Source organism: Ciconia boyciana, chromosome 7 (assembly GCF_034638445.1).
Source record: "Ciconia boyciana chromosome 7, ASM3463844v1, whole genome shotgun sequence".
In the NCBI taxonomy this organism is placed as follows: Eukaryota; Metazoa; Chordata; class Aves; order Ciconiiformes; family Ciconiidae; genus Ciconia; species Ciconia boyciana.
The window spans coordinates 67,869,051-67,893,448 of record NC_132940.1 but is presented as its reverse complement, the minus strand read 5'-3'; the positions used below and the strand labels follow the sequence as shown (position 1 = coordinate 67,893,448).

The window sequence follows — 24,398 nt, the reverse complement described above, 5'->3', positions numbered from 1 at the left end:
GAATATTATGTTTTACTATGTTTTCAATTGATTTCTTCATTGAGGAGGGCTGGTCTCATGTCCTCATGAATAATGTAACTATTATTCATTGGGAATTAACATATATTGGTGTCCATTAATGCAATGTTTCCTTTATAATCAAATTATCAATATATTCACTGATAAATAATAATTTATATTAGATGGTGTCCTTATTCAGTAAGTGTTAAGAATAAATAGTCTGAAGATTCTTAATAGCTTATGTACGATAGCTTATGTATGTCATTACATTTGTCAAGTGACAATTCTAATGGTGATGTTTCTATTTATAATTAAATCAGCTGGAGTCTGTGAAAATGTACAAACCTCAGAAAATGGGCAGACTGGCTTTTTTAACTGTCTACATGAAGATACTGAAAGTACTTTTTAAAATATAAGAATAGCAACTGCAGCAACACAAGCAAGGCTAATAGTAGAAAGACAGCCAGAAAGAAAAAGAGAAAAGACAGCCAGAAAGAAAGAAATACAGAAAGAGAAAGGAAGAGAGAAGAAAAGGAAGACAGATAAAATGAGGCAGGATATACTTAGGCAGGATTTTTTTTGTTAAAGTCCAATCCAGCAATGAAGCTCATGGTTTTGATACTTGGGCAGTGCATTTTCAAATCTCACTGGACATTGTTCCACACTAATAAAGATAAGATCAGAACAGGAAAAAAAAAAACTTAAAAAAGCCTTTCCCCCAGTTTGCCAACATGTAAAATACATGTTAGTTATCGTTCTGGTTGCTGTAATTTCTGAAAATCAAATGCTATTACTAAAAATAAAATAACTGAGAACATCCTGTTCAAGATCCATGTACTTGCCTCTTGCAGAATATCGTGACTAAGTCCTAATTTGATGGAACTTACTTCTCTTTGCTACTTTGCACATGTGTTAGTGCACTGAAAATACTGCCCCAACACCACCCTTTTTTACTGTAAGGGTGATCGAGCATTGGAACAGGTTTCCCAGAGAGGTTGTGGAGTCTCCATCCTTGGAGATATTCAAAACCTGACTGGATGCAGCCCTGAGCAACCTGCTTCAGTTGACCTTGGTTTGAGCAGAGGAGTTGAACTAGACAATCTCTAGAGGTCCCTTCCAACCTCAACTACCCTGTTACTCTATGAATCAAAGAACGACCATGTGCATACATACATCTTTCTGTACCAGATTTTCCTTTTCTGTTTTGGACAATCATCTTAATAATTTCTTGCCAGCTGTCATGCCATTTTTTTTAATTATCAGATTGAAAACCAATTGTATTGCTCAATACAACTGCACTGTATCAAAGATAAGCCTGAAAATTTCTTGCCTGTAGGAGGTGGTGGAAAACCTTTCTGTATCCAGCAACTGCTCAATGGATCATATAGTACAAATCAGTGTCTCAACTTGTTGGGGACTGTGTATGTGTGTGTTGGGGGGGTAGGGGAGAGCTTGCCAAGCTCCCTGCTCATTAAAGAGAAAAACTGAACTAAAAATGTGCTGCCCTGAAAAATATTAAAGCTGAAAAGTTGATAATAATGATTAACTAGAGATGACAAAGGCTAACAACCAACTCTTCGACCAGAGAGCAGTGCCAAAGAAAATCTGTGGAGGAAAAGTCATGCACCTGTAGAGAAGAAAGGCCATTATTTAAGGGTGTATTTGTTGACAATTAGCAGGTGGATTCACAGCAAGAGTTTTGAAACTCTTTTGATTAAAAATGCCAGATGCCTAGCAGGGATGATATTCTAGTGCCTTGTGTTTCCACAACAGGTAATGACGTACTGACAGCCTAAAGTTCTATCCAAGTAGTTAATTTTAAATAATTGTTCTCACTATACTGCCAAGGACAGCTGATTTCTGAGACTAGTAAATTCTATTACTTTGAAAAACTTCTATTCACTCCACTGCTTTCCACAGCCATTGTAGACGTACTGTGTTTAAGACAAAAGATGCATACGAAGAAAGTGAGGAAAGGTTTCCAAACAACACTGAAAAATCTGTACAATTCCATGGAATTATTTTTAAACACAGAGAGAGATAAATCTCTTCTTTATGGAACACATTTAATTAAATGATCACAGGAAACATGAGGCTTTTCTCATTCTTCATGTCGTGCCTTCTTCCTCTGAGCTCATTACAGAAACACAAACACACCTCTCCTCCCTTAAGTCTACGATTCATAGAATCGTAGAATCATGGAATGTTTTGGATTGGAAGGGACCTTTAAAGGCCATCTAGTCCAACCCCCCTGCAGGAGCAGGGACATCTTTAACTAGATCAGGTTGCTCAGAGCCCCGTCCCACCTGACCTTGAATGTTTCCAGGGATGGGGCCTCCACTACCTGTCTGGGCAACCTGGGCCAGTGCCTCACCACCCTCATTGTAAAAAATTTATTTCTTAAATCCAGTCTAAATCTGCCCTCCCTTAGTTTAAAAGCATTACTCCTTGTCCTGTCACAACAGGCCTTGCTAAAAAGTCTGTCCCTGTCTTTCCTATAGGCCCCCTTGCACATGGGGGCCCCCATTTAATTTCCAACCCCAGCTCTCTCCGCCTGTCCTCATAGGAGAGGTGCTCCAGCCCGCGGATCATTTTCATGTCCTCCTCTGGACTCGCTCCAACAGCTCCATGTCCTTCTTGTGCAGAGGGCTCCAGAGCTGGACGCAGCACTGCAGGTGGGCTCTCACCAGAGCAGAGTAGAGCGGCAGAATCCCCTCCCTCGATCTGCTGGCCACGCTGCTTTTGACGCAGCCCAGGATACGGTTGGCCTTCTGGGCTGCGAGCGCACATTGCTGGCTCATGTCCAGCTTTTCGTCCATCAGTACCCCCAAGTCCTTTTCTGCAGGGCTGCTCTCAATCCCTTCATCCCCCAGCCTGTGTTGAAACCGAGGATTGCTCCGACCCAGGTGTAGGACCCTGCACTTGGCCTTGTTGAACCTCATGAGGTTCACACAGGCCCACTTCTCCAGCTTGTCCAGGTCCCTCTGGATGACATCCCGTCCTTCTGGCATGTCAACTGCACCACTCAGCTTGGTGTCATCTGCAAACTTGCTGAGGGTGCACTCGATCTCGCTGTCAATGTCATTGATGAAAATATTGAACAGCACTGGTCCCAGTACGGACCCCTGAGGGACACCACTTGTCACTGATCTCCATCTGGACATTGAACTGTTGACTGCCACCCTCTGGATGCGACCATCCAACCAATTCCTTATCCACTGAACAGTCCACCCATCAAATCCGTATCTCTCCAATTTAGACAGAAGGATGTTGTGGGGGACCGTGTCAAAGGCTTTACTGAAGTCCAGACAGATGACACCCATTGCTTTTCCCTTGTCCACTGAAAGGGACATCCATGCTTTTCCCTTGTCCACTACCTGATTCCTCTGGCAGCTTTCTAAACCAGCAAAACATAAAGCACTAGTAGAGATTTCTGAACCTCCAACTACTTAAAAAATGCAGTTGCACATAAAATCAAAGTGCATTGCAAAAAACATAAGTGTTGTTCACAAAGGGAGTTTCACATCTTTAACCCTCCATGAAATAAATAGTCTTCGTCTCACACTGAACTGCACAGAAATAGGCAAGAACTTCCTTACAGCTTTTCATTTCTCTTACAGACTGACTCAAAAAATGCCCAGCCAAATAAACAACACTGAAAAGAGCAGAGAATTTCTTACATCTACTATTGCTGGCTTGTTCTAACTGGCAAAAACAAACAACCAAAACTGCACCTGTATTACCTAAATTTAGGTTAATACAGATACACAGGCTGTGTTTTAAGGATGCTCCTCCCAGAACAGCTTAAGTTCCAAGATGAGGTTTATCTAACATGGAGTAAGCCACTCAACTACCAAGGTCAGTATGTTTCTGTGAGTGCTGAAAGCCCTGGGCACAATGTGCATATGCAGTGTAACTGCTCTGAGCATGCTTAGGCAGTCCAGTTCTAACCTCTAGCTGTTTCATGTTACACTAGAAGAACTTTCTGATAATGCAATGTCTGTGCCACTTCAACAAACAGCTACGACTGTACTGGGGACAACTAATTGTAGCTAACAGGAGCATAGTGACAACACAACAGGTTTTATCGTGGGCTAGATGCCCAAGTGCATGCCATGGGCAAGCTTGTATATGCCAAGCTGAAACCTGTGCTACTTCAATGTCACAGTTACTGGCCTTCTAACCTCAGGTCAGCCTATACTTGCTGCAACCATGCCTTCTTTTTACAGGACAGACACAGGCACTGCCTTCCTCCAGAAAGACACAAAGATTTTTCTATATCATATTGTAAGGGGAAAAAAGCTAAACCACCAGTAACTTCTGTAACTTACTCCCCGTTTTCATGATAATTTAATTTCCAAAACTAGTTCAGAATAGACTATTAACAGAGTAAGAACAAGGGCTCAGAGACTACATTACTCTATGCATCAGGCTGTTTATCCTATGGTCAGTAAGATGAACAGTCACAGTCAGCCGTTTGAGAGGGATTTCTGTTGAACTTGAAGGTTTTTCACTGAACTGCCTTCCACAAATAGGAGAGTATTGCAAAATGTCCGTTCTTTCCAGGGCACTGGACTTACTGCTCCTGCACAAAGTGCTGTGAATTTCACATGTATTTGCAGACCTTAATTCTGGCTGGCTGTTTTCTGTCCTGCAGCTGACCTGTGCAATCAGGGAATTCAGACAGTGATCTCTTTGGAACACATGGTGCCAACGACTGCTTGGTCCAACAAGGAGAGATTCATACCCAGGTTTACTAATCATGTCCCCAGATACAGTAATTGGCCCTCCAAACTGCTAACTGCAGCAGGGCCAACAATCCGTCCCAGGAATGTTGAATCTACTACATGATTAGACAGGCCTTGCACAGCAAGACAATTTGTGAGCTGAAAAGCCTCCAGCACCCTAAAGAAAGACTAATCTACAAAATCTAACTTCCCGTCTCTTCTCTGTTTCAAGAAACACTACATTTATTATAAAGTAACTTGATCTACTCTCACTTGGGGAATGGCGTGGCACCTCCTGTGTTTTTATTTCAACATATTGCATGTTGCTTGTAATATTAACTCGATGTGCACTTTATAATACGGAACAACAGACTCCTGCTTACTAGAGTCAGAGTCGGGCTCGGGAAGCAGAGCACTGGCTCTGCCATACATTAAAGTGTGCTCCTCCTCTGCTGCTGCCTGATGCAGGTGATTTGTTCAGAAGTCACATTACAATGTTAGTACTGCTAGAGATGTTAGACTTTGCTTCTTTGCTGCTTTGATATTACTACAGCAATGGTCAATAGTAATGGATCAATTACACAATCACAAAAGCTGTATGATAGCCTGTTATGCCCTGTTCTCCATTCTAAGCATGACTACCAGGTTCTTCAAAAGAATATTCAGGAATCTCCTACCCTAGGTTAAAAAGTCCGTCAAAAAATACCAGAGACCTCTGGCAGCCCTGTGAATGGCAATGTTACGGTTGCAGGCTACAAGAGCAGCCTTAGCTATTCTAATCAGCTCTCAGATGCAGGAGTGCCTCCTGTTTGCCAGCAGAGACAATCCTTAGCATTTAGTTCAAAAAGGGCCAAATGCCCATAATGATCCGCTTGGCACTACAGCATATGCTATTTTAAAAGCCCAAAGGGGAATTTCAAAATACATAACAAAACAAAATAAATTAAAAAAACCTCACAGTACTCTGACATCACAAAGGCACGTCAAAAAGCTGCATCAGTGGTTATTTGCAAAAATCTTTAAAAGCTTCAAAGCATTGCAGTGAGTTGAATTATTCACTGCCTCTGAACACAATTCTGATGTAAACCCCTTTTTAGCTGTATGCGAGATGAATCTAGAATTCATTGTCGCATCTCTTGGAACACTCCTTGGCAGAACTGAACTGAGCTCCATGCTTACTTGCCAAACAGTCATTTCCAGTCGGGGGAGACGAGTGAGGGCATTTTTTACAATGAGTTTACATTGCTCATCACTGCAATTCCTTTTCTGCCAGTCCGCATACTTAGGGCAGAAGGTGAGACATCTAGGTATTGCCCATGCCATCAATAAATCAGACTATGGGCCAGTCTGTGCAGTGGGAAGAGCACAGAAGGGAATTTTTCTGTTCAGGCTGTAGCAGGCCAGTAAGGTTCTACTCTGCGAGGACAAATCAGTGATAAATCTTCCTCTGCATCCCCATACACCGCTCCTTCTGCAGCCCCTTTTGAGCCCCTGTATCTTTCTGTGCACACATTTAGGGAACAGGATCGGGGGATCAGAAAGGAACTTCTGAGCAGTGTTGCCGTTTTGGGACTATCCTTGCCTTTCCAAACAAGGTGCAAGATGGCACTTGCGCGCACAAAGAAGTGCTGGACACCTTCCTCATAGGACCCTGTCAGAGATTTCTTACTGACATCACCTCTAACTACTTTCATTTCCAAGAATCTGAGTAGCACGCAGATTCTCCCTTTTCCTTTAGAAAGCTGACAAAAGCAAATCAGTAAGTAAGAAAATTAACTCTTTCCAGAATGACAAAACTGAGTAAGGAAACATTTAAATAGAAGCTGTCATACTGGTTTTCTGAAATGCTGCCCTTCTTGCATGTACTCAGTCTGCAGTTCTAGAGAGCAGGACAAAGGAGGAAACAAATTCCCTAAGCGGAGATCTTCCAGAACTGCGTACTCCTCCTGGCTGGGTGTGCTGCTCCACCCGAGCAGCTGCGGCCAGGAATGGCTGTGGGGAGCCAGCAGCTGCTGCCAGGCTGAAAGGAGGTTTGTGACCCGCCAAAAGAATTCCTCCCCTCTTGCTCAAACTCTCTGCACCTCCTCGCAGTTTCTAGCAGCAGTGTGCACACTTACTCAGCGTTTTTCCCTTAGATAGGTTACATTAGAAAAGCAAAAGCAGCAATGAAGGGTCAGGGCAGGAGTAACTGTACTTGAACACTGACGACTCCAGAGGGATTTGTCGCATTCTTCTCAGCTGCCAGGGTTCAGGAGTGCTCAGGTTACCGGCAGGAAGTTCACAAAGTTCTGTTAGGAAGGATGGATTTTGCATCTTGCTTTCCTTGGGTGGGAAATATGTTGTTCCCTAAGAGCTACACCAGTTCTGAAAACTTTAGTAATGCAAAGTGATACTGTCCTGCTTTATATAATGTGGAGCTCCAGCAAACACCATAGGTGCAGGGTGGTACTGGGCATAATAAGTTGGAGGCTTGATTAAGTACAGCACAGCTGCAGAGTGTTGTACATGTATTAGTTTCAAAGGAAAACACAGTCAGCAGAGCAGGGAAACCAGCCCTTGTGTTAATGGCACAACTGTTTTGAAGCTTAATTTGCTCTTGTCCTGAAGCAAGAACAGAGCCAAAGAGAGTAAAAATAGCTAAACACGTTATTAGCACGATGACAATTATGACTAAGTTCATACCAGATATCCCCACTCTCTTCCCACACCCATCTCTATGACGTTCTGAGCTCTTGGTAGTAAAGGAGAAGGTATGCAAAAGACCTGAGATCACCGCCCAGGTCAGAGACCACCACCTTGAACATAGTTCTGCACACGCAGGTATGCACACACAATGTATCATAATTAAGGGTAATGGAAATTGAACATGGGCACAAGATGTTGGTGTCTGTACAGTTTCCAGACTCAGGTCTGAACCATGAAAGTCAAATTCAGCCCTGACAGGAGCAGGTAAAAAAATTCAGGAACTTCAGTGGAATCGTATCTGCCTTTCACCCCTGTTCAGCAAGAGCACTGAGCACTTGCTTACCTTTGAGGATGTACAGATATTCACCAAAGACGATGGGAATAATCACATGCAAAGACAGCCAAGTGTTGCTGCAGGAGCTCTAAAAGCATGTAATTTTCATGCTTTTTTTTTTTCAAATGCAGCTAGATGGTGCTGTACGGTTTCAAAATGTATTAATGAGTTTTTGTTAATTACTTTTGTTACGAATTTTTGTTTAAGTTCTTATATTTAGAGGAAGGAGGTAAAAGAGTAAAAAATGTAAATGAAGCAAATATATTGTTGTAAAGTGCTTTTACAAATATTCCCGCCAATGTTTTTGCAATTCTCTTGTCAGACATCCATTTTCATTTTGTTATCAGTTTCTCTCTTACAAAAGCCTGCTACATGATGGTATGTACATTCATCCTACATTTGGTCTTTCCGTCTGTACAAGATGAAGTTACTAAGGTCCCAATGGTGTAACTGGAGAGAAATTTGACTTACATATAGTTTGTACATGGGAAGAAAAGTACAATCATATTCTTGTTGTTTGAAGTCTGTATTAGTATAAAGACCCACATCAAACTGCATCTTCTGTATATGAAGAAAAAAAAGCACTTTCAATACAATTCTAATAACCTTTACTTTGGCAAGCAATTGTAATAATGTCTATTATTACTTTTTGAAAAGTGATGTTTTGGTAAAATGCAATTAAAGATTATTTGTTCTGAAATAAAAGCACGGAAAAAGAGCACCTCAAATTCTCAATCATTACAAACATTAAAGACCTTTTCTTCCATTAATTTTACTGAGATAGTACGTTTAAAAAAAACCCAAACCCCAATATTTAGCAAAACCAACATTCAAAGGCTGCAGAGAGAAAACCAAAAAGCTGGCCGTTAATTTGAGGTTTTCATGACTGCTGCCTCTAAAAGATGACAAATCCTTTGTGAGCACATCTCCCTTCTGGTAAATCTGCTCCAATCATCCAGATTTCTATTTCAGACCTAAAGGTTTTAAAGCTGTATGTGTCTTTTTGCTACCCACAGTCTTCTAGAGGTCATTGGGATGCTCCAGTTGGTTTTCATCACTAATGTGTTTTCTCTCAGTCATTCTCCTCCAGTCTTGGAAGAAAAAGCGCATCACTCCTCACTTACTTGTGGCTAGTCAAGCTATTCCTCAGACGACATCTAAGTGTGAGGATTTTTCTTAGGCTTCTTTTTGCACTTTACACAAGTCACTAACATTTCAAAACATTACAGCAACACATGGTTCTCTAATAAATCATCAGAAAAGTTCCGCCAATTGGCATAATTAGCCCAGTAACAAACATGCTCCTACCTGCTGCAAAGAAATGTTATACTGTATTTCTAAACACAGTATAAACAAATGTTACCCTAAAATAACCACGAATTATGGTACAATCCCAAAGGCAAAAGGACTGAAGGCATGAAATAATAATTCCACAAAATTATTATTTCCACAGAGGATGGAGGTAAGGATGGGTAACCTGGGAGGAATACAGAGACATTGTCCGAGCATGCATGGATGAGGTTAGGAAAGCTAAAGCCCAGATGGAATTGAATCTGGCCAGGGGAGACAAAGACAACAAGAAGGGCTTCTCTAAGTACCTAGGTGACAACAGGAAGGCTAGGGAAAATATGGGCCCACTGCTTTTCCTATGAGGAAAGGCTGAGAGAGCTGGGACTGTTCAGCCCGGGGAAGAGCAGGCTCAGGGGGATCCCATCAATGTGCACAAACACCTGCAGGGAGGGTGCAAAGAGGACGGAGCCAGGCTCTTTCTGGTGGTGTCCAGTGACAGGACCAGGGGCGATGGGCACACACTGACACACAGGAGGTTCCCTCTGAACATCGGGAAACACTTTGCCACTGTGAGGGTGACCGAGCACTGGCACAGGCTGCCCAGGGAGGTGGTGGTCTCCATCCTTGGAGGTATTCAGAAGCCATCAGGGCATGGTCCTGGGCAACCGACACTGGGTGACCCTGCTTGAGCAGGGGCTTGGACCAGACGACCTCCACAGGACCCTTCCAACCTCAACCGTTCTGTGGTTCTGTGATTTTGTGAAAGTTACCATTTTTAAAGGTACTTAGAACTGTAACTGCAGCATTTACAAGGCCACCAATAATGGTGGTGGTCTTCTTGATAAAATGTACTTTGTTCACACCGTTCCTGAGAGAAATAGGTTATTTATTTTCTCTAAGGAAGCTGGTTAATATGCCATGCAAAACACAACATCATCAGTGGAGTTGTCCGTAACAGAAGAAACACAATTGTTAAAACTTTTTCTTTCCTTAAGGCAGTGTAAAGGAAGTTACATATCTATTTTGTATAATATGAGTCATTATATAGAGCTGAAACTTAAGAAATAGAACAATAAAACATCCACAAAGGACCATCTCTGGAAAGTCTTCAAATCAGAGGTATTAATGGAAGATGTGAATGTGATTTTACTTTAATTCAAAGGCAAAAGGTAGGAGTTACAGAGTTGGGATCAGAGTCAAGAACAACTCCATATGTTCTGCCTTTATCTTCAGTGAAGCATGAACATGGTCTACTGTACAAACCAAGGTAAACTGAGAATTAATGAGTGATATTTGCTCTACATTTATAAACAGATGCAGAACAGAATTTGGTCCTTACACTACTATTATAGCTGGTAAGAAAGACACCAGGTCTGTAACTCCTGACAGATGGCCATTTTGTGTTCTGTTCAATGCTAGTTTAAGAGAAAAAAAAATGAGATGTTCTATTTATATTAGCTTTTCGGTTACCCTTACCTAAAACAATGGTTAATCTTGACATAAAGTAACAGAGCTACTAATGGTACCTGGTAAAAATTTGGACGCATTGAACTAAAGGCTCTTGAACAAAATAAGAGAGTATCCTTGGCATTACCTGTCGCAGTAACTCCTCCTGACGCATCCTAATTCGCTCTCTCTCCATCTGGATTCTCTGGAGCCTTAACTTCTGCTGCTGCTGTTGCTGTGTGGTCAGTGCACTGGGCAGGTTCAACAGCCCTGGCTGCGGGGTCTGGGGAGGACGACTCTGCTGCGACATGGCTGTGCTGGGTGTTACTTGGTGCTGGTGATTCATGACTGTGGGCAAGAAAATAAATCATGGCTGGTTAAGGAGAATTGTACTTTAAGATAACAGAGGACCTAGGACACATGTTGCTCATTTACAGTGAGTATAGAGTTATTAGAATTACTGTATTTCAAATGACTGAGATAACTACTCCATCTGGCAAGATCTGGTACTAATAATTGCTTAATAAATTATTTTTAGTCTTTCATATGTGTATAAAACATGTATACTTATAATACAGCAAGTATTTATATTCATCCTGGTATGTTCAACTATTTACCTAATGATATGTAATACATGACATGCAAGGTTTTTTAACTGAAAATTCCTCTACAAATGTGTGCCTATAATATGCAGGAAGCTAGTAAAAATGTTTTCAATCTTAACATTTTCTTTATTGACAGATCTAAATTAATTATTGTAAGAATAATTACCAGCATAAATAATGAGCACTCTGTGTGTTTTCCACCACTGTGAAGGCGATACACACTTTTTCCAATGACACGCAGATGAGAGATGTTCCAGTTCCAGTTAAGAAGCAAACCTTGTAGGAGGAGGAGCCTGGCAGGCTGTAGCCTTCCTGTATTATCATGGATGAGTCACAATGTCTGTGTACTTATCTATAAATGAGGGTTAATATTATTCTTATATCTTGCAGAAGTGTTTTAAGCACTCCTTACTTCACAGGCATTCACACATTAGAGTAATGAAAAGCAGCTTGAGAACTGTAACTGAGGGACAAAAGTGCATCTAATGAGATCCAGCGACAAGCTGGACTGTCAGAAGTTACAAAAGCAGCACAATAAAAAGACACCAGAAACTATCAGAAGCTACACCTTTCCATAATACCCTTAATGTACTTTCACTTACTTTTTCAAAGCAGGGGAAGTGCAAGGAAAAGGTAATTAAATGGAATCTGTACCACATTCATAAATAAAAAAGCAAAGCAGTGAGAATCACTGCTAACTTTTCTTGATAGATGTCTTTGTCTCTTTTGAACAAACACTGCCCTTTTTTCCACATGGCCTCAGCCATTCCGTGTTTCAGGGTGCAGTCAGTGTAAAGTTAGCTATCTGTGTTCACAGTACGAGAATTACTATCAATAGCAAAACAGTGTAATTGCAAGTTATTAATAGAATCATACCATTTTCATTATCAAGCTCAGCAAAAATCTTTATCAATCTTGTACTGAAAGAACTGCCCAAATTCACTGCTGCTTTAAACAGTTACATCAGGCAAGAATAGAGTTTAATGAGTTCTTAAATGCAAGCCTGTATAAAATTAATCCAAAAAAGATGCCAAGTTCAGGCCTGGCATAACTCCCCTCTGGAGTTACATCAGTCAGGTAAGGCTGAATTTAGAATTCATGGTTTCATTTGCAAGCGAAAAAGGTCTAATAAATAAGAGATTAAGGTGTCTGATTTTAGACCCAATTTAACACAACAGAGGGATTTGTAACTCTCTTGTGAATTCTGTATATGCAAGCACACATATTGTAGAAGTTAATGTCTTACAAAGAAAACCAAAATAGTCTTTTGCACATTTGATTAACATGTGAAACTTTACCTGTTGGGGTATCCAGGTTTGGAAATGAACCATTAGTTCCCCACCTTTGGGAGGATATTCAAAAGGTTTGTCTGGGGAATAATTCCATAGATGGCAGGTGAGAAACAGGACCTTTTGTAAGCAAACCTGATTTATACCCATGTAAACCAGCTAAACCCTTTCACTTGCAGACAGAAGGCTGCTGCTCAGACAGTTAATGTTGTTTAGACTGTTCATGTTACTTAAACCAACATAATCTTTTCTGGTCAAATTCAGAAACTATAAATCACAGCAGAATTCTCTGTTGGATGGGCATTTTTATTAAGAGAACTGTTATGAAAGAAATTGCAAGTCTTTGTGTAGCTCCACAGTCACTTTGGTAATCGTGCCACAAAGCTAAAGTAATCATTTGGCACCTTCGACAGCAGGTATCACTTGGCCATGGAAACAGAACCTTCTCTCTGGAAACATCTCCCTCTTAGTAACAGGCTTGGACAAAGCAGGAGGAAAATGAGACAGAGAGGGGAAACTGCATAGCCTCTGCTTGTACGTCCTTTTTATTTTTGAGTAAAATGTATCAGTTCCCAGCAATACAACCTAAGGCTTTCTGTCAATCACGGAGTGCACAGTTCCTTCTTTTCTTTCTCCACCTTCACATTTCCAGTAAAAAACACATACAGTACCTAAAGCCAGTCTGGATGACAAGTGGTAGCCATGTACTGCTTTAAAAATTAATTGGCATTTTTGCAAGGAACCTTTCACTAATGGGGCAATAGCTTAATTAACAAAGCTCTTATCTTTTAACAAGAACATCCCAGATACTAAAATACTCTCCAGAAGAGATACAGTATTTTTCTGTCCAAGGGACTAAGATTTGTATCTTCCCTTTTATCTTTCACTCATTGCTCTTACCATATGAGAACTGAAATCTCAACTCAGGTCTATGCTTCTCAGACCTGAACATATTTATGCTGTGTACGTGTCTGGCCTTGAAGAATACAGTACAGCAAGCACTGTTAGAAGTCTGCATTGAAAGAAATGGGTTGATGATTTTACAGCCTCAATCAAATGTATGATACCCATACAATGCAAAATGCTAAACCTAACTCACTCTGCCAGCTCCAAGTTAAAATTTTGTTTGAAAAGTTGATTTTATGCTCGCTAGCTTTCTGCCAAATCAGGTACTGTCTTGTCTTTCTGCAGCTGGAGTAAGGCAGGTACACAGGCACTACGCCAGCGTAAGCTTTGCCCTCCTTCGTTTGACAGAAATATTTACATGTGCTCATATCAGATCTGAATCAGATTTTTCCTTCTGGTGATCCAGTATCACACAGGTCCAGCATGTAAAGACTATGGAACCATTTGAGAGTGCAGCTGCATGATATTTTAGCTTCAGTGGCAAATCCAACTCAAGAAATAATCCAAGTTAAAAGCAGCGCTGCAGTAACATAACCTTTTCACGGATTCAGTTTATGTGTGTTCCACAAACAGCTGTATCCACACAAATGACATCATGCTTCTACATGAACCAGAGTGTTGCCTTTTATCACCTCTTCCACACCCAGCTGCTCGTTCCTGTCCACATGCTACCCCCTTACTGAGCTGGCAAAAGCATTTTTATGGCCACATGGCAAACTAAAAATTGCCTGGGGATAGAAAGAAGGTATTTTCTGGCTAGATCAGTTCCCAGCAAGAGTAACTGGGTAGCCATGAAAATGCTTATGTGCAACCAATGTAGGAGTCCAGGTGGGAAAAATAAGCTGGTTGCAGGAAAGACGGACCAAAGTCAGCACTGATCAGTAACTTTTCAGTAGTAAAAACTGAGAAAGGTTAGCAAGCTGTAGTGCTGAGAGGGGAAAGGTAGGAATGAGAGCTGGGTGCAGAAATCAAACCACTTTCATAATGGGAAAACAATATATGGAACCACATTTTAAGATGCAGTGAATCTAGTCTTATTCACATTAAAATAAGTAAGAAATATTTTAAGTACAGTTATATAAACTATATCAGTGTAAATCTGGTGTTAAATTGCCAGGACCATAAGCACGTAGGCAGGAATTCAACTCTTCTCATATGCATAAGCATGTGCTTAAATTTTTGGCATGTCAGTGGTCGAGTGAATAGAACGGCCATGCTAAGAATCCAGGCTGGCTGAAGGATTATCACAATATAGTAAGATATCCATCAGAAAATTGCTTTCATTTAAGCAGCACATGCAAATGATAGAACCAGGCAAAGTTAAGTAAAGATTAATAGCCTGTACGCTGTGGCTGGGACACACTCGGGGCTAGGGCGTGAGTTTGTAGTACTATCTGTCATGGCTATTTGTTGCCTTTGCTATATAAAATACTCCCTCCTTCTTCATCAGCTAATCTGTACCCATGTTGTATCACAGCTGAAATTACACATGCAAGAAGGCAAAGAACAAGACAATATGAAAATGCTGAGGAATGCTCCTCCCTGAGCTCTGGTCCCCAATAACCTTCCAAGTCATTTCTTCTCATGGGGACAGACAGAATATTTTGGTCCAATGAATTCTGTGTCTTGGAGTAAATTACTTTTCTTTCAAGCAATACTATCCATTGTTACATACCATCGAAGAACTACAGGAAGTTCAATACAATGAGTAAAGTAAGCATTCCCACACCTTGACATTAGGAGCATAGAAATTACATCACACTGAATCTCCAACAAGTCAAGTATGCCACAAGTATGTGATCATATTTCTAAGAAACAACAAAAATCCATTCTACTTCCTAAAAAAGTTATTTACACCATCTGGGTTTGATAAAGCTACAGAAAAGTTCGACAAGTTTCAGTGCAGGAGATGCACAGAAGGCAAAGGAGTAGGTAGGAGCCATCCTCAGCCAATTCCACCACCTGCATTATTTGGCTCTGTTCCTCTCTCAGTCAGTGCTTTTCTCCTCAGAGGTTTGCAGGTCTAAATCTCTGGACACAGGTCCACAGAAAAAAAATAGATCCGTTCAAAACTACCGCTAATCGGAATGGCTTTTAAAGAACCATTGATTTGGGTCATAGAGACAAACTTACTGAAGGTAATTTGAACCCGCTGACACCACATTTTTTTCCAGCATACACTGCTTCAAGAAAAAAAGGGATTCAAGTAACTCTCCAGTCAGTGTGAATACCAGATACCTACTTTCATAGCAGCCCAAACTGGATAGACTCAGAAACATTAAGTATAGAGCAGATCTGTGCTTTCAAACAAGTACAGGTAGTTTTGTCAAGGTATCTGGATAGACTATGTTTACAATAAAGTCTAACTTAAAATGGAGCATTCAATTGATATGGTGAGAAAATCAAATTTCTTTTTTTAATATCATTCAAAACCAGTTTATAAATACGCAGATGCTAAGGCCCAGGTTTTGAGCCTACCAATTGCATAACAGCATCGTTCCACTTGAATTATTCTTGAGTGCAATCACGATAATGTCCCATAAGCAAATTTAGGACATATGTGGTCTACTTTTGTGAAGTCAAATCTAGTTTTTGAGTGTGTGCATGCACACATATAATGCACATGAAGTTAATGTAACCTAGCTCAAAACAAATATTAACTGGAAATAAAAATAGTAGAAAACATTACACTATTACGCGATTCTTTTTTTATATCTATTATAGAAAACAAATTGAAACCAAAACCTGGGGCATTCTGCAGAACTTCCCACAACAACTGCTGCATTCAGCTGCCCTAAAACTATATCCTAAGGGTCAAAATGTTACATGTACAGTAATAAAAGAGCTGACTCTGGGAACTAGCTGAAGAGTAATTAAATCATGGCAGACTTCCAAGTATTCTTCTGCATTGGTTCCACTGAAAGGCAGTGAAATTATTAGGAGCAAACCTTCAGTTAATGTGTTAAGTTTTAGGGCTTTTCTATACCAGCAGTTCACATGTGATGGCACGTGGAATGTGTCCTCTGCAAAGCAGCCTGTCCAAGTGGTCCTCCAGACTTTTGAAAAGCACTGCCCATCACCTTCCTGGGGGCTACTGCAGCCTGGGCCATATGAAAAGCAGCACATCATCTCCAGTTTGAAACACTCCCAGGGGATAAATCTCGAGGCCAAAGACATGCTGTGCATGGAAGAGGAAGTGCTTGCTCCTTTTCCCCTCAGTCAATAGTCACCCTGCAGCCGCTGCCACTTTCCTCAGCAGAGTTCTTGGCCCATGTTAGGTCATTTGGGCACTAAAAAACTCCACACAGTTTGTGCGCTAGCAAATACCCATAGGCAGCAGATAAATCCTTCATATGTGTAATCTCACATACATGAAAAGTCCCTGATTCAAGACACGGAACATTCATAGAAAGCATGACTGTGGCTCTCAGGAAAACAATATAAACTGATAGCAAAATGTCTTCAAGTACCAGGGAAAATCTAACTGAAACATCCAGGAAAATGAAGAAAACAGTAACAGCCAGTAGTGCTGAACAAGTATATCGGCTCCAGCAAAAGGAGCTGTGAATTAAGAGACAGGCTGACTGACAACGTAGTCTGGTAAGCACAGGAAGATAGTGGTGAAAATTCCCAGATCGTACACAACAGTCAAAAGACTGTGAGGAACAGAAACACTTTAAAATTTTTGGTGCCAGAGATACCCTTGGGCACCTCATAGTGTTGTGGAAATGTAGTGATTGTTGGTATCTGTCATTTTCAGTGAAGAAGTCTGCCATTGCACAAGCACATCCAGTACTTCTGATATTAAGCAACCCAAAAACGCTGTATGGGCTCCTGATTTACCCAAGACAAAACTTCTTCCTGTTTATGGTGCTAAGAATAGCAGCCAGCATTGATATCCTCCAGATAAGCCAGGAGTGAAGTACAGTGAATTTTCCAAGTATTACCTATATGGTTTGTTCAGAGTGCGGATTAGGTTAATTACTGATGCAGATGAGTACTAGCTGCATCTAGCAGGAGTGGATTAGTCCTGTGCTATATCCAGGGCCAGTTTGGGTCTAGAGGCAGCTTTATTACCTGTAGGTGGTGCAAAGCCCACGCTAATAAATCCTTCTGGACCTTGTGGAAAGCATGCAGGCATATCTAAACCATCCCTGCAATGTGTTTCCAGAATCAGCAGTTCTGCAGAGTATAGCACCGAGATGCCAGTGTGTCATCCAGCATGACTTCTCTAGAGGCATGTAGATGTCATTTATCCCCAAGTTAAGTCTCCTGGAACCTCCAGACTGCAGTGCAGAGGCACCCACTTCATTCTGTGGAAGCGTATTATCACCAGCTTTGAGAGGATCATATCAGACCAGATGCGTAAAATCTTCATACAATTTCAGATTTGGGATTCTCTGCATGATGCTCTCAAGATAAAGAAAGACGACTATATAACCTGAATGCAGACAGGCTTATACTGAAAACTGCAGCTTCCTACATCAACAGCTATTATCTCTGAGAAATTCTGACCCAAGAAAATCAGAAGACCTAAAGAAATGTCCAGGTCAAAGAACATAAAGAAAATCTACCAATGATAAATGATCTTTCCATGTTCCCTGCAAACCTCGTGGCAGCTGGAATACTTGAGACAAATGACGCACAGAAAGGAAATGCGGTGATGTTACACACAAAGCCAGAGGCAGAGACAGGCACCGGCAGTACTAACGTGAAACCTGCAGCACTTGTAATCCTCCTAAATGAACTACTGGCCCAGAAATCCTGCAGTTTGGCAGAGCAGTTAAAGCTACTGAATGATGCTTCAGAAAACCTAATGCAGTGGTGCTGCACAAGCTGCAACCAAAAGCATTTGCCATTGGAGTTCTGACAGATGGGGAAAAGGGACTTCCTGGTGAACTGAACAATTCCACTAGGAAGATTGCTGGCTATGAGGCTTTGAGACGCTTGGCAGAAATCTGCATGTGCTGTACAGCGTGTGTGAGTACACAAAGCAAATCCAACAATGGGGCTTACTGGGCATAGGTGGTTCAATACAGTGCAAATGTGCAATAAGTCCGTCCACAGTTTTTGAAAACTGCAGTTGTCCTGCTGTGGCGGAATGGGCCCCCCACCAGCCAGCAACTAAGCCCCCTGCAGGTAGTCACTCAATTCCTCCCCTGCCAGCAGGATGGGGGAGAGAACTGGAAGAGCAAAGGCGAGAAAAACTTGTGGGCTGAGATAAAGACAGTTTAGTAAGTGAGGCAAAGCTGCACACACAAGCAAAGCAAAATAATTTATTCACGAGTTCCCATCAGCAGGCAGATGTTTAGCCACTTCCTGGAAAGCAGGTACTCAGCACACCTACGGGTTACTTGGGAAGACAAATGCCATAATATGACTGTCCCCCCTTCCTCCTCCTTTCCTTGACCTTTTATTGCTGAGCATGGCATCATATGGTATGGAACATCCCCTTAGGTAATTCAGATCAGCTGTCTCGGCAGTGTCACCTCCCGATTTCTTGCGAACCCCCAACCTACTTGCAGTGTGGAGGGGAAACAGTGGGAAAAAACAGAAAGCCTCAAGGCTCTGCAAGCTCTGCTCAGGCATAGCCAAAACACTGGTGTGTTACCAACAGTGTTTTAGTCACAAATCCAAAACACGGCACCATAGGGGCTGCTATGAAATGAACTCCATCCCAGCCAAACGCAGTACAAATGTGAGTGCATAGCACTTGTATAGGAAACCAAATGCTTCTGTAAAATACTGGACTTTCTGTTCAGATGCAGTACAACTGATCTGATGTACTCTTCAGTACCTTTCAGTCAGGATGCTGGAAACTAGTAATTCAAACCCAATATTAAAAAATCCTTAAGCTCTACCTTAATTCAAGTCTGGGTAAAAAAGGAAACCATGTCTGGCGGCAACTGGACATACTGTAGCTCCACTGAGCTGGCTCTTCTGCTGGATGCTTCCTAATGTCTCCAACTTTCTGACTGCGCAGGGAGACTATGGCAAGGTACATCTGGGAATAAACCAAAATACACTCACGAGTGATTTGTGTTTTGCTACATAAGAAAAATAACTTCATGCCATACCTATCTTATTACAGAAAACATCTTTACACATTGTAAAGGCAAAGGATCTGCTCATATTGGTCCTGTGTATGCTTCTCCACATTTCATGACAGAAGACATCACTGTGGCAAACAATACAGAAGTTTCCAGTGTATGTAGTCATGGAATGACGCAATTAATATGACTGAACTTTCCACAAAATAAATTAAAACCAAGGCTCAGATTTGCTGGAAACCTTTTTTGTGACCTGTTTTTTGTTGAAAATCATTACATATTTTTACCTAATCTATGCTTGCAAAAATGACACTGAAGTTTACAGATCTGGACAAATTAAAACACCGCCCTAGACAGGACAATTCCAAAAGTAAGTCTGAATAGAATATCAGATTCTTGCTATTATCAACCTCTAGTTTATACATCAATTGATAATGAAGTATGCTCTTACAGGTAATTACCTGCATCTTTCTAGACATTTTCTTTACAGAATCAACACCATTAAAATCTGTGGTCACATTTGTCTCCCATATAATTGTGCCAACACTTATGATCACTTAAAATGATTTCCCTCTTTTTTCTCTATTTCACCCCCCCCCGGTATTTTCTATGCACAACACTATATGTAACCTCAGGTAAGTTTTATCCTGCAACACTATGTACTTGGGCAAAAACCAGCACCCAGGCAGAACTCCAGTCTACTCAAAAGAAGTGTGGAAAAGTATGATGATACGGTTATTACAGGACCAAGACTACTCGCTGCTTTTGTATTTTCCACTGTGTGAGTTCCTCAAACAACAAGAAAAAAAAATTGAATAAACAGTAAGTTGCTTTTCTTAAGGATAGAGCTACATCGATATGCATGGGGAAAACAGAAAAATATAGTACCTGGTATACCTTTAAGCATGTTTGATATGTCTGATATCGTCTAGATTTCAATTAATAGCGAATCTTTAAATACACTGGTTGGAACGAAAAGAATCCCTACAATGGAAGAATTACCCCTGTGGTATATACATAAGCTTAGTTTGAGCAAAGTCTCCTACCTAACTGCTTTTCCTGGAACTAGTCAACTGAACCAGAGCTGAACTCCTGTACTGAGCAGTTCAGTAACACTGTTTTTGAATACAGCTGATAACTCTTTGTCACTAAGGGTTTGAATGAGCCCGGTGAAGTCAAAGGAAAGTCTTGTGTCCACTCCAGTGAGCAACTTAACAATACAACGACATTCTACGAATCTCTGTTCCTTATGATATAATCATATGGCACATTTGTTGTGCTATTTACGCAATTTTATTAATGCCTACTATTATTTATATTTGAATTCTGAACTTGTATTTGAATGCTATGAGGAACATAATGGAGTTTGGGTTAAAAAAGAAAAACCTGCAGTCCATGCTCCAACTAGACTACCCAGTATGAATACTGATTTCAGTACAATGACAGTCATCTAATAAATCAGTGACACTTTAACAACTCTTTTCAGCCTGTGGTCTGGGGAGCCTTAGGACCTCTGGACTGTTTTTGGGAGGTCAAAAGGTAACTAAGGAAAATCAACTGGTCTTCAGTAAGTTTAAATTCACTAGGCAGGGTTTGGCACTCCTAGTGTAATGTTTCTAAGGTTCTGCAAACAAAGGAAAAATATAAAAAGCTCAAATCTACCACTCTATGGTAAAGGAGATTGGACATAACATAGCAGGTGAAAAGCATTCACCATTTGAGCAGACAGCCTCAGGGCGGCCTTGAATTCAGTTCTCCTGGGGAAAAACATTTATTTTGCAAAATGAAGTAAGTCTCTTCAATAAACAGCCATTACACAATTTTCCAGCTCAAATGAAAGTGAGTAAAAATGTGGAGCTAAGTTCCAAACCTGGCGTATGTGGCCACAGTTTCATTGCAGTCCACGGAATTACAACTATTTAGTTCACATCTCAAGTTAGACCTATGCAGTTTTCTTTTTCCAGTCAGATGAAAAATGAAAAAAATTCTTTCATTGCTTTTGTTTGCTTTTAAATTACTAATGATACTCTAGTGAATTAGGTTTTCTGACGTTGTAGGAAACCTTTCTGTTGATGACTTTGCTGGATATATACTAAGCAAGGATTATTTTGTGGGCAAGAGACTCTGCAAGTTGCAAAAGCCAAAACATGCAAGCGTAAACTGTTTCTGACATACACGTTGAACCGATTGTACCAACTTTTATTATTTTAGTGTCAGAAGTGTCTGGATGCAACTGTGGATCTTCTTCTCTACTCTGTTTATAGGCAGCCCAGAGCCTAATTCATATGAACTGGCCAGCGTCAGGTGTCACGCAACACAGTCTGATGAAAAACAAATGTCTATAGAGGTTAAAGAAAAAAAAAAAAAGAACGAACCCAGCCATACTACAGTTTTGACTTAGTCACGACATTGTGAAGAAAAAAAGACTAGGCTCCTCTCCTTTTCTCTCTCTGCTTCTGCCAACAAAGAACTGCTTGTTTCACTTATTTCCCAGAAACAGCATTAGCCATCCAACAAGGTCAGCAAAAAATGCCGCTTTTCAGTTCTGGTGCATTTTGTTCCAAAAATCTGTAAAGTATTAAACCAAAAAGTTGTACTATCCCAGTGCACACAGACTCCTTTATTCAGATTTCTGGGCTGAAAATAGCTATACAGAAATTTCTCAACAGTTTCAACTGCTACGTTAAGTTCTGTGATATACACATTTAACTAATCTTTCCTGTCTTCAATGATTCAAGCTTAAAAAAACCCAAATGAACAACCTGCAGGTGCAGCATCAAAGCTATGATTTAGCAGGAAGTTATTTAAAAGATTAGAGATTTACTCTAAGCACTTTTAACAACAAATCAATAACAACGAATAATGCTGGGGGCTGCTTGACTGGAGAGACAGCTTCAATGCCAATGACCAATTACTGATGACCATTATTATTTCAAATAGTTATTATTTTTACTTTTGTTTCATGCAATCTTTAGCTTTTGCATTTCACTCACTTTGAAACTGAAAATGACACTCCACTCTTGCACTGGCACATATTTGGATTACTACCCTTGAAGGGAAATGCTTACACCAACAGGAATGTCTTTGTGTTAAAATTAAAAATTACTAGATATTGAAACAATACCAACATCTCTTTTGAACACATCAACCTTTAACATTTCAGATTTACTAGATAGTCAGTTGCTGGTTTAAAGGAGTGTGTCCTTTGAGGTATCTGGATTTAATTTACCTGATACTGACGTTAATTCCTATTAGTCTCTGGAACTATTAGCCACTGTCCTTAAAACATAAATAAATTACTCCATTTGAAATCTGCCTGATAAATTACTTCTTAGAGGTTTTAATTGCAAATAACAAAAAAACCCCAAAACGTTCTTTTCCAGAACTGTGTCATAAAACTCTCGTTCCCACAGAATGTGCAAGTCCTCTACAATGCTTTCAGCTCTCCTGTAAGTATTACTTCATTAACCAGAAGCAGGTGCCAAAATTATTCACATTGACCACAAATGAATTGTGTCCACTTCTTTCAGGATATCCAGTAATTAAAAATGACCTGGAACAGGAAGCCTTTCCACTGTGCAGGTGGTGTGAGGGTATGGGCTACACCAAGGGAAAAACACGTTCCTCTCAATGTTACATATTTGTAGCCAAATTTCCAGCCAATGCAAACCAAGCCTTGCAAAATCTAGACCACTTAAGGTATGTTAGTTATCACTAAAATGCATACCACCTGTTTTTAAACACTTTGGGAGTTTCTGCGTTCTTATCTCCGGAGACTCACTTTGAAACAGTAACCAAAACTGCATTTTATCATCCTCAAACAACAGGAGCTACACCTCTTTTATCATGGCAGGATATGGAAACTTTGGTTCATGTGTTTATTGCTCTTAGACAGGATTATTGCATTGTTTTACCAGTTGGATTTCCTGACTGATCAAAAAAAATGAAAGCAGAAGGCAAAGTGCCATAACCCCCAGTTGTATCGAGACCTAATTACATTACCATTAGCAATACACCTGAAAGCTAGACTTTTCAGATTCACGGATGAACTTCTATAACACAAACAGTTGTCAGTGTAAGAGGCTCTCCACGTTAAATCCTATTGTGTTATACATAATGTCTTTCACCTTAGAGAACCAGTGTATTTAATAGTTAAAACTATACTGCTTGTATCACTTGGGTCATGCCTGCTGGTGGATCTTGACAGAGTAAGCTTCTAAGGCAAGGAGCTTTCTCTTCTTTGGTAGGGAAAAAAGGTAAAAATCAAATAATTCTTCATCTGGAGTTTGAGACAGTAAGCTAATATGGCTGAACTCTCAGGATCAATGCATACACTGACCCTAAACAAATTAACATTGGGCTTTCCACTGTTTTATGCCTGAACTGCTTGATCTATAAAATGGAGGTAAATATTACCAGCTTCTACCACAGATGTGCCATGTTTTATTTTTCCTATGCTCTGTATTTACACATGATCTGACTGGGTGAAAGTGCAGGTGTCAAGTGCAAACAAAAGTATATGTAGCACCCTTCTCTCTCTGCCAGAAATTGTTCTCTATTCTTAAGTGTGTATTACACGCTCTGAAACCCCACCACCTCATGTTGATGATACAACACCCATTTTGAAAGCATGAGAATTGCACCAGGACCCTCTAATCTGTCACAAAGGTTTTCAAGACCTGATTGCATAAAGCCCTGAGCAACCTGCTCTGATCCCATAGCTGATTCTGCTTTGAGCAGGAGGTTGGGTTAGAGATGTCCCAAGGCCCCTTCCCCCCTGACTTATTCTGTGATGGCTACAACCTTAAATTTTGCAAGGCCCCAACCCTCAGCCATGTGTGGAAACTCATCTAGCTTCTTTCCTTACCTCAGAATAGCCATCCTTACCTTTGCAAGCTCATAACATTGTTACTTACCTTCTAGCAGCTGTCCCTCAATTCAGTACATCTGAATGACTTCACAGTTTCTTATAATACCTCTTTGAGGATGCCACTAGCAGATAACTGATAAAAAACCAGCAGCACAGAGATAAATTAAAACAATCTGCTCCAGATACAGATAGAGCA

General features: G+C 40.6%; 1 protein-coding gene across 1 annotated transcript in view; it reads right to left on the bottom strand.

Annotated features, from left to right (window-relative positions):
* Positions 1–24,398, bottom strand: part of WWTR1 (WW domain containing transcription regulator 1) — an 89,627-nt gene that overhangs the window by 7,149 nt on the left and 58,080 nt on the right. Inside the window, exon 3 of the mRNA XM_072867660.1 lies at positions 10,631–10,830. Coding sequence (XP_072723761.1) covers positions 10,631–10,830 — 200 coding nt within the window. The remainder of the gene's footprint in view (positions 1–10,630; positions 10,831–24,398) is intronic.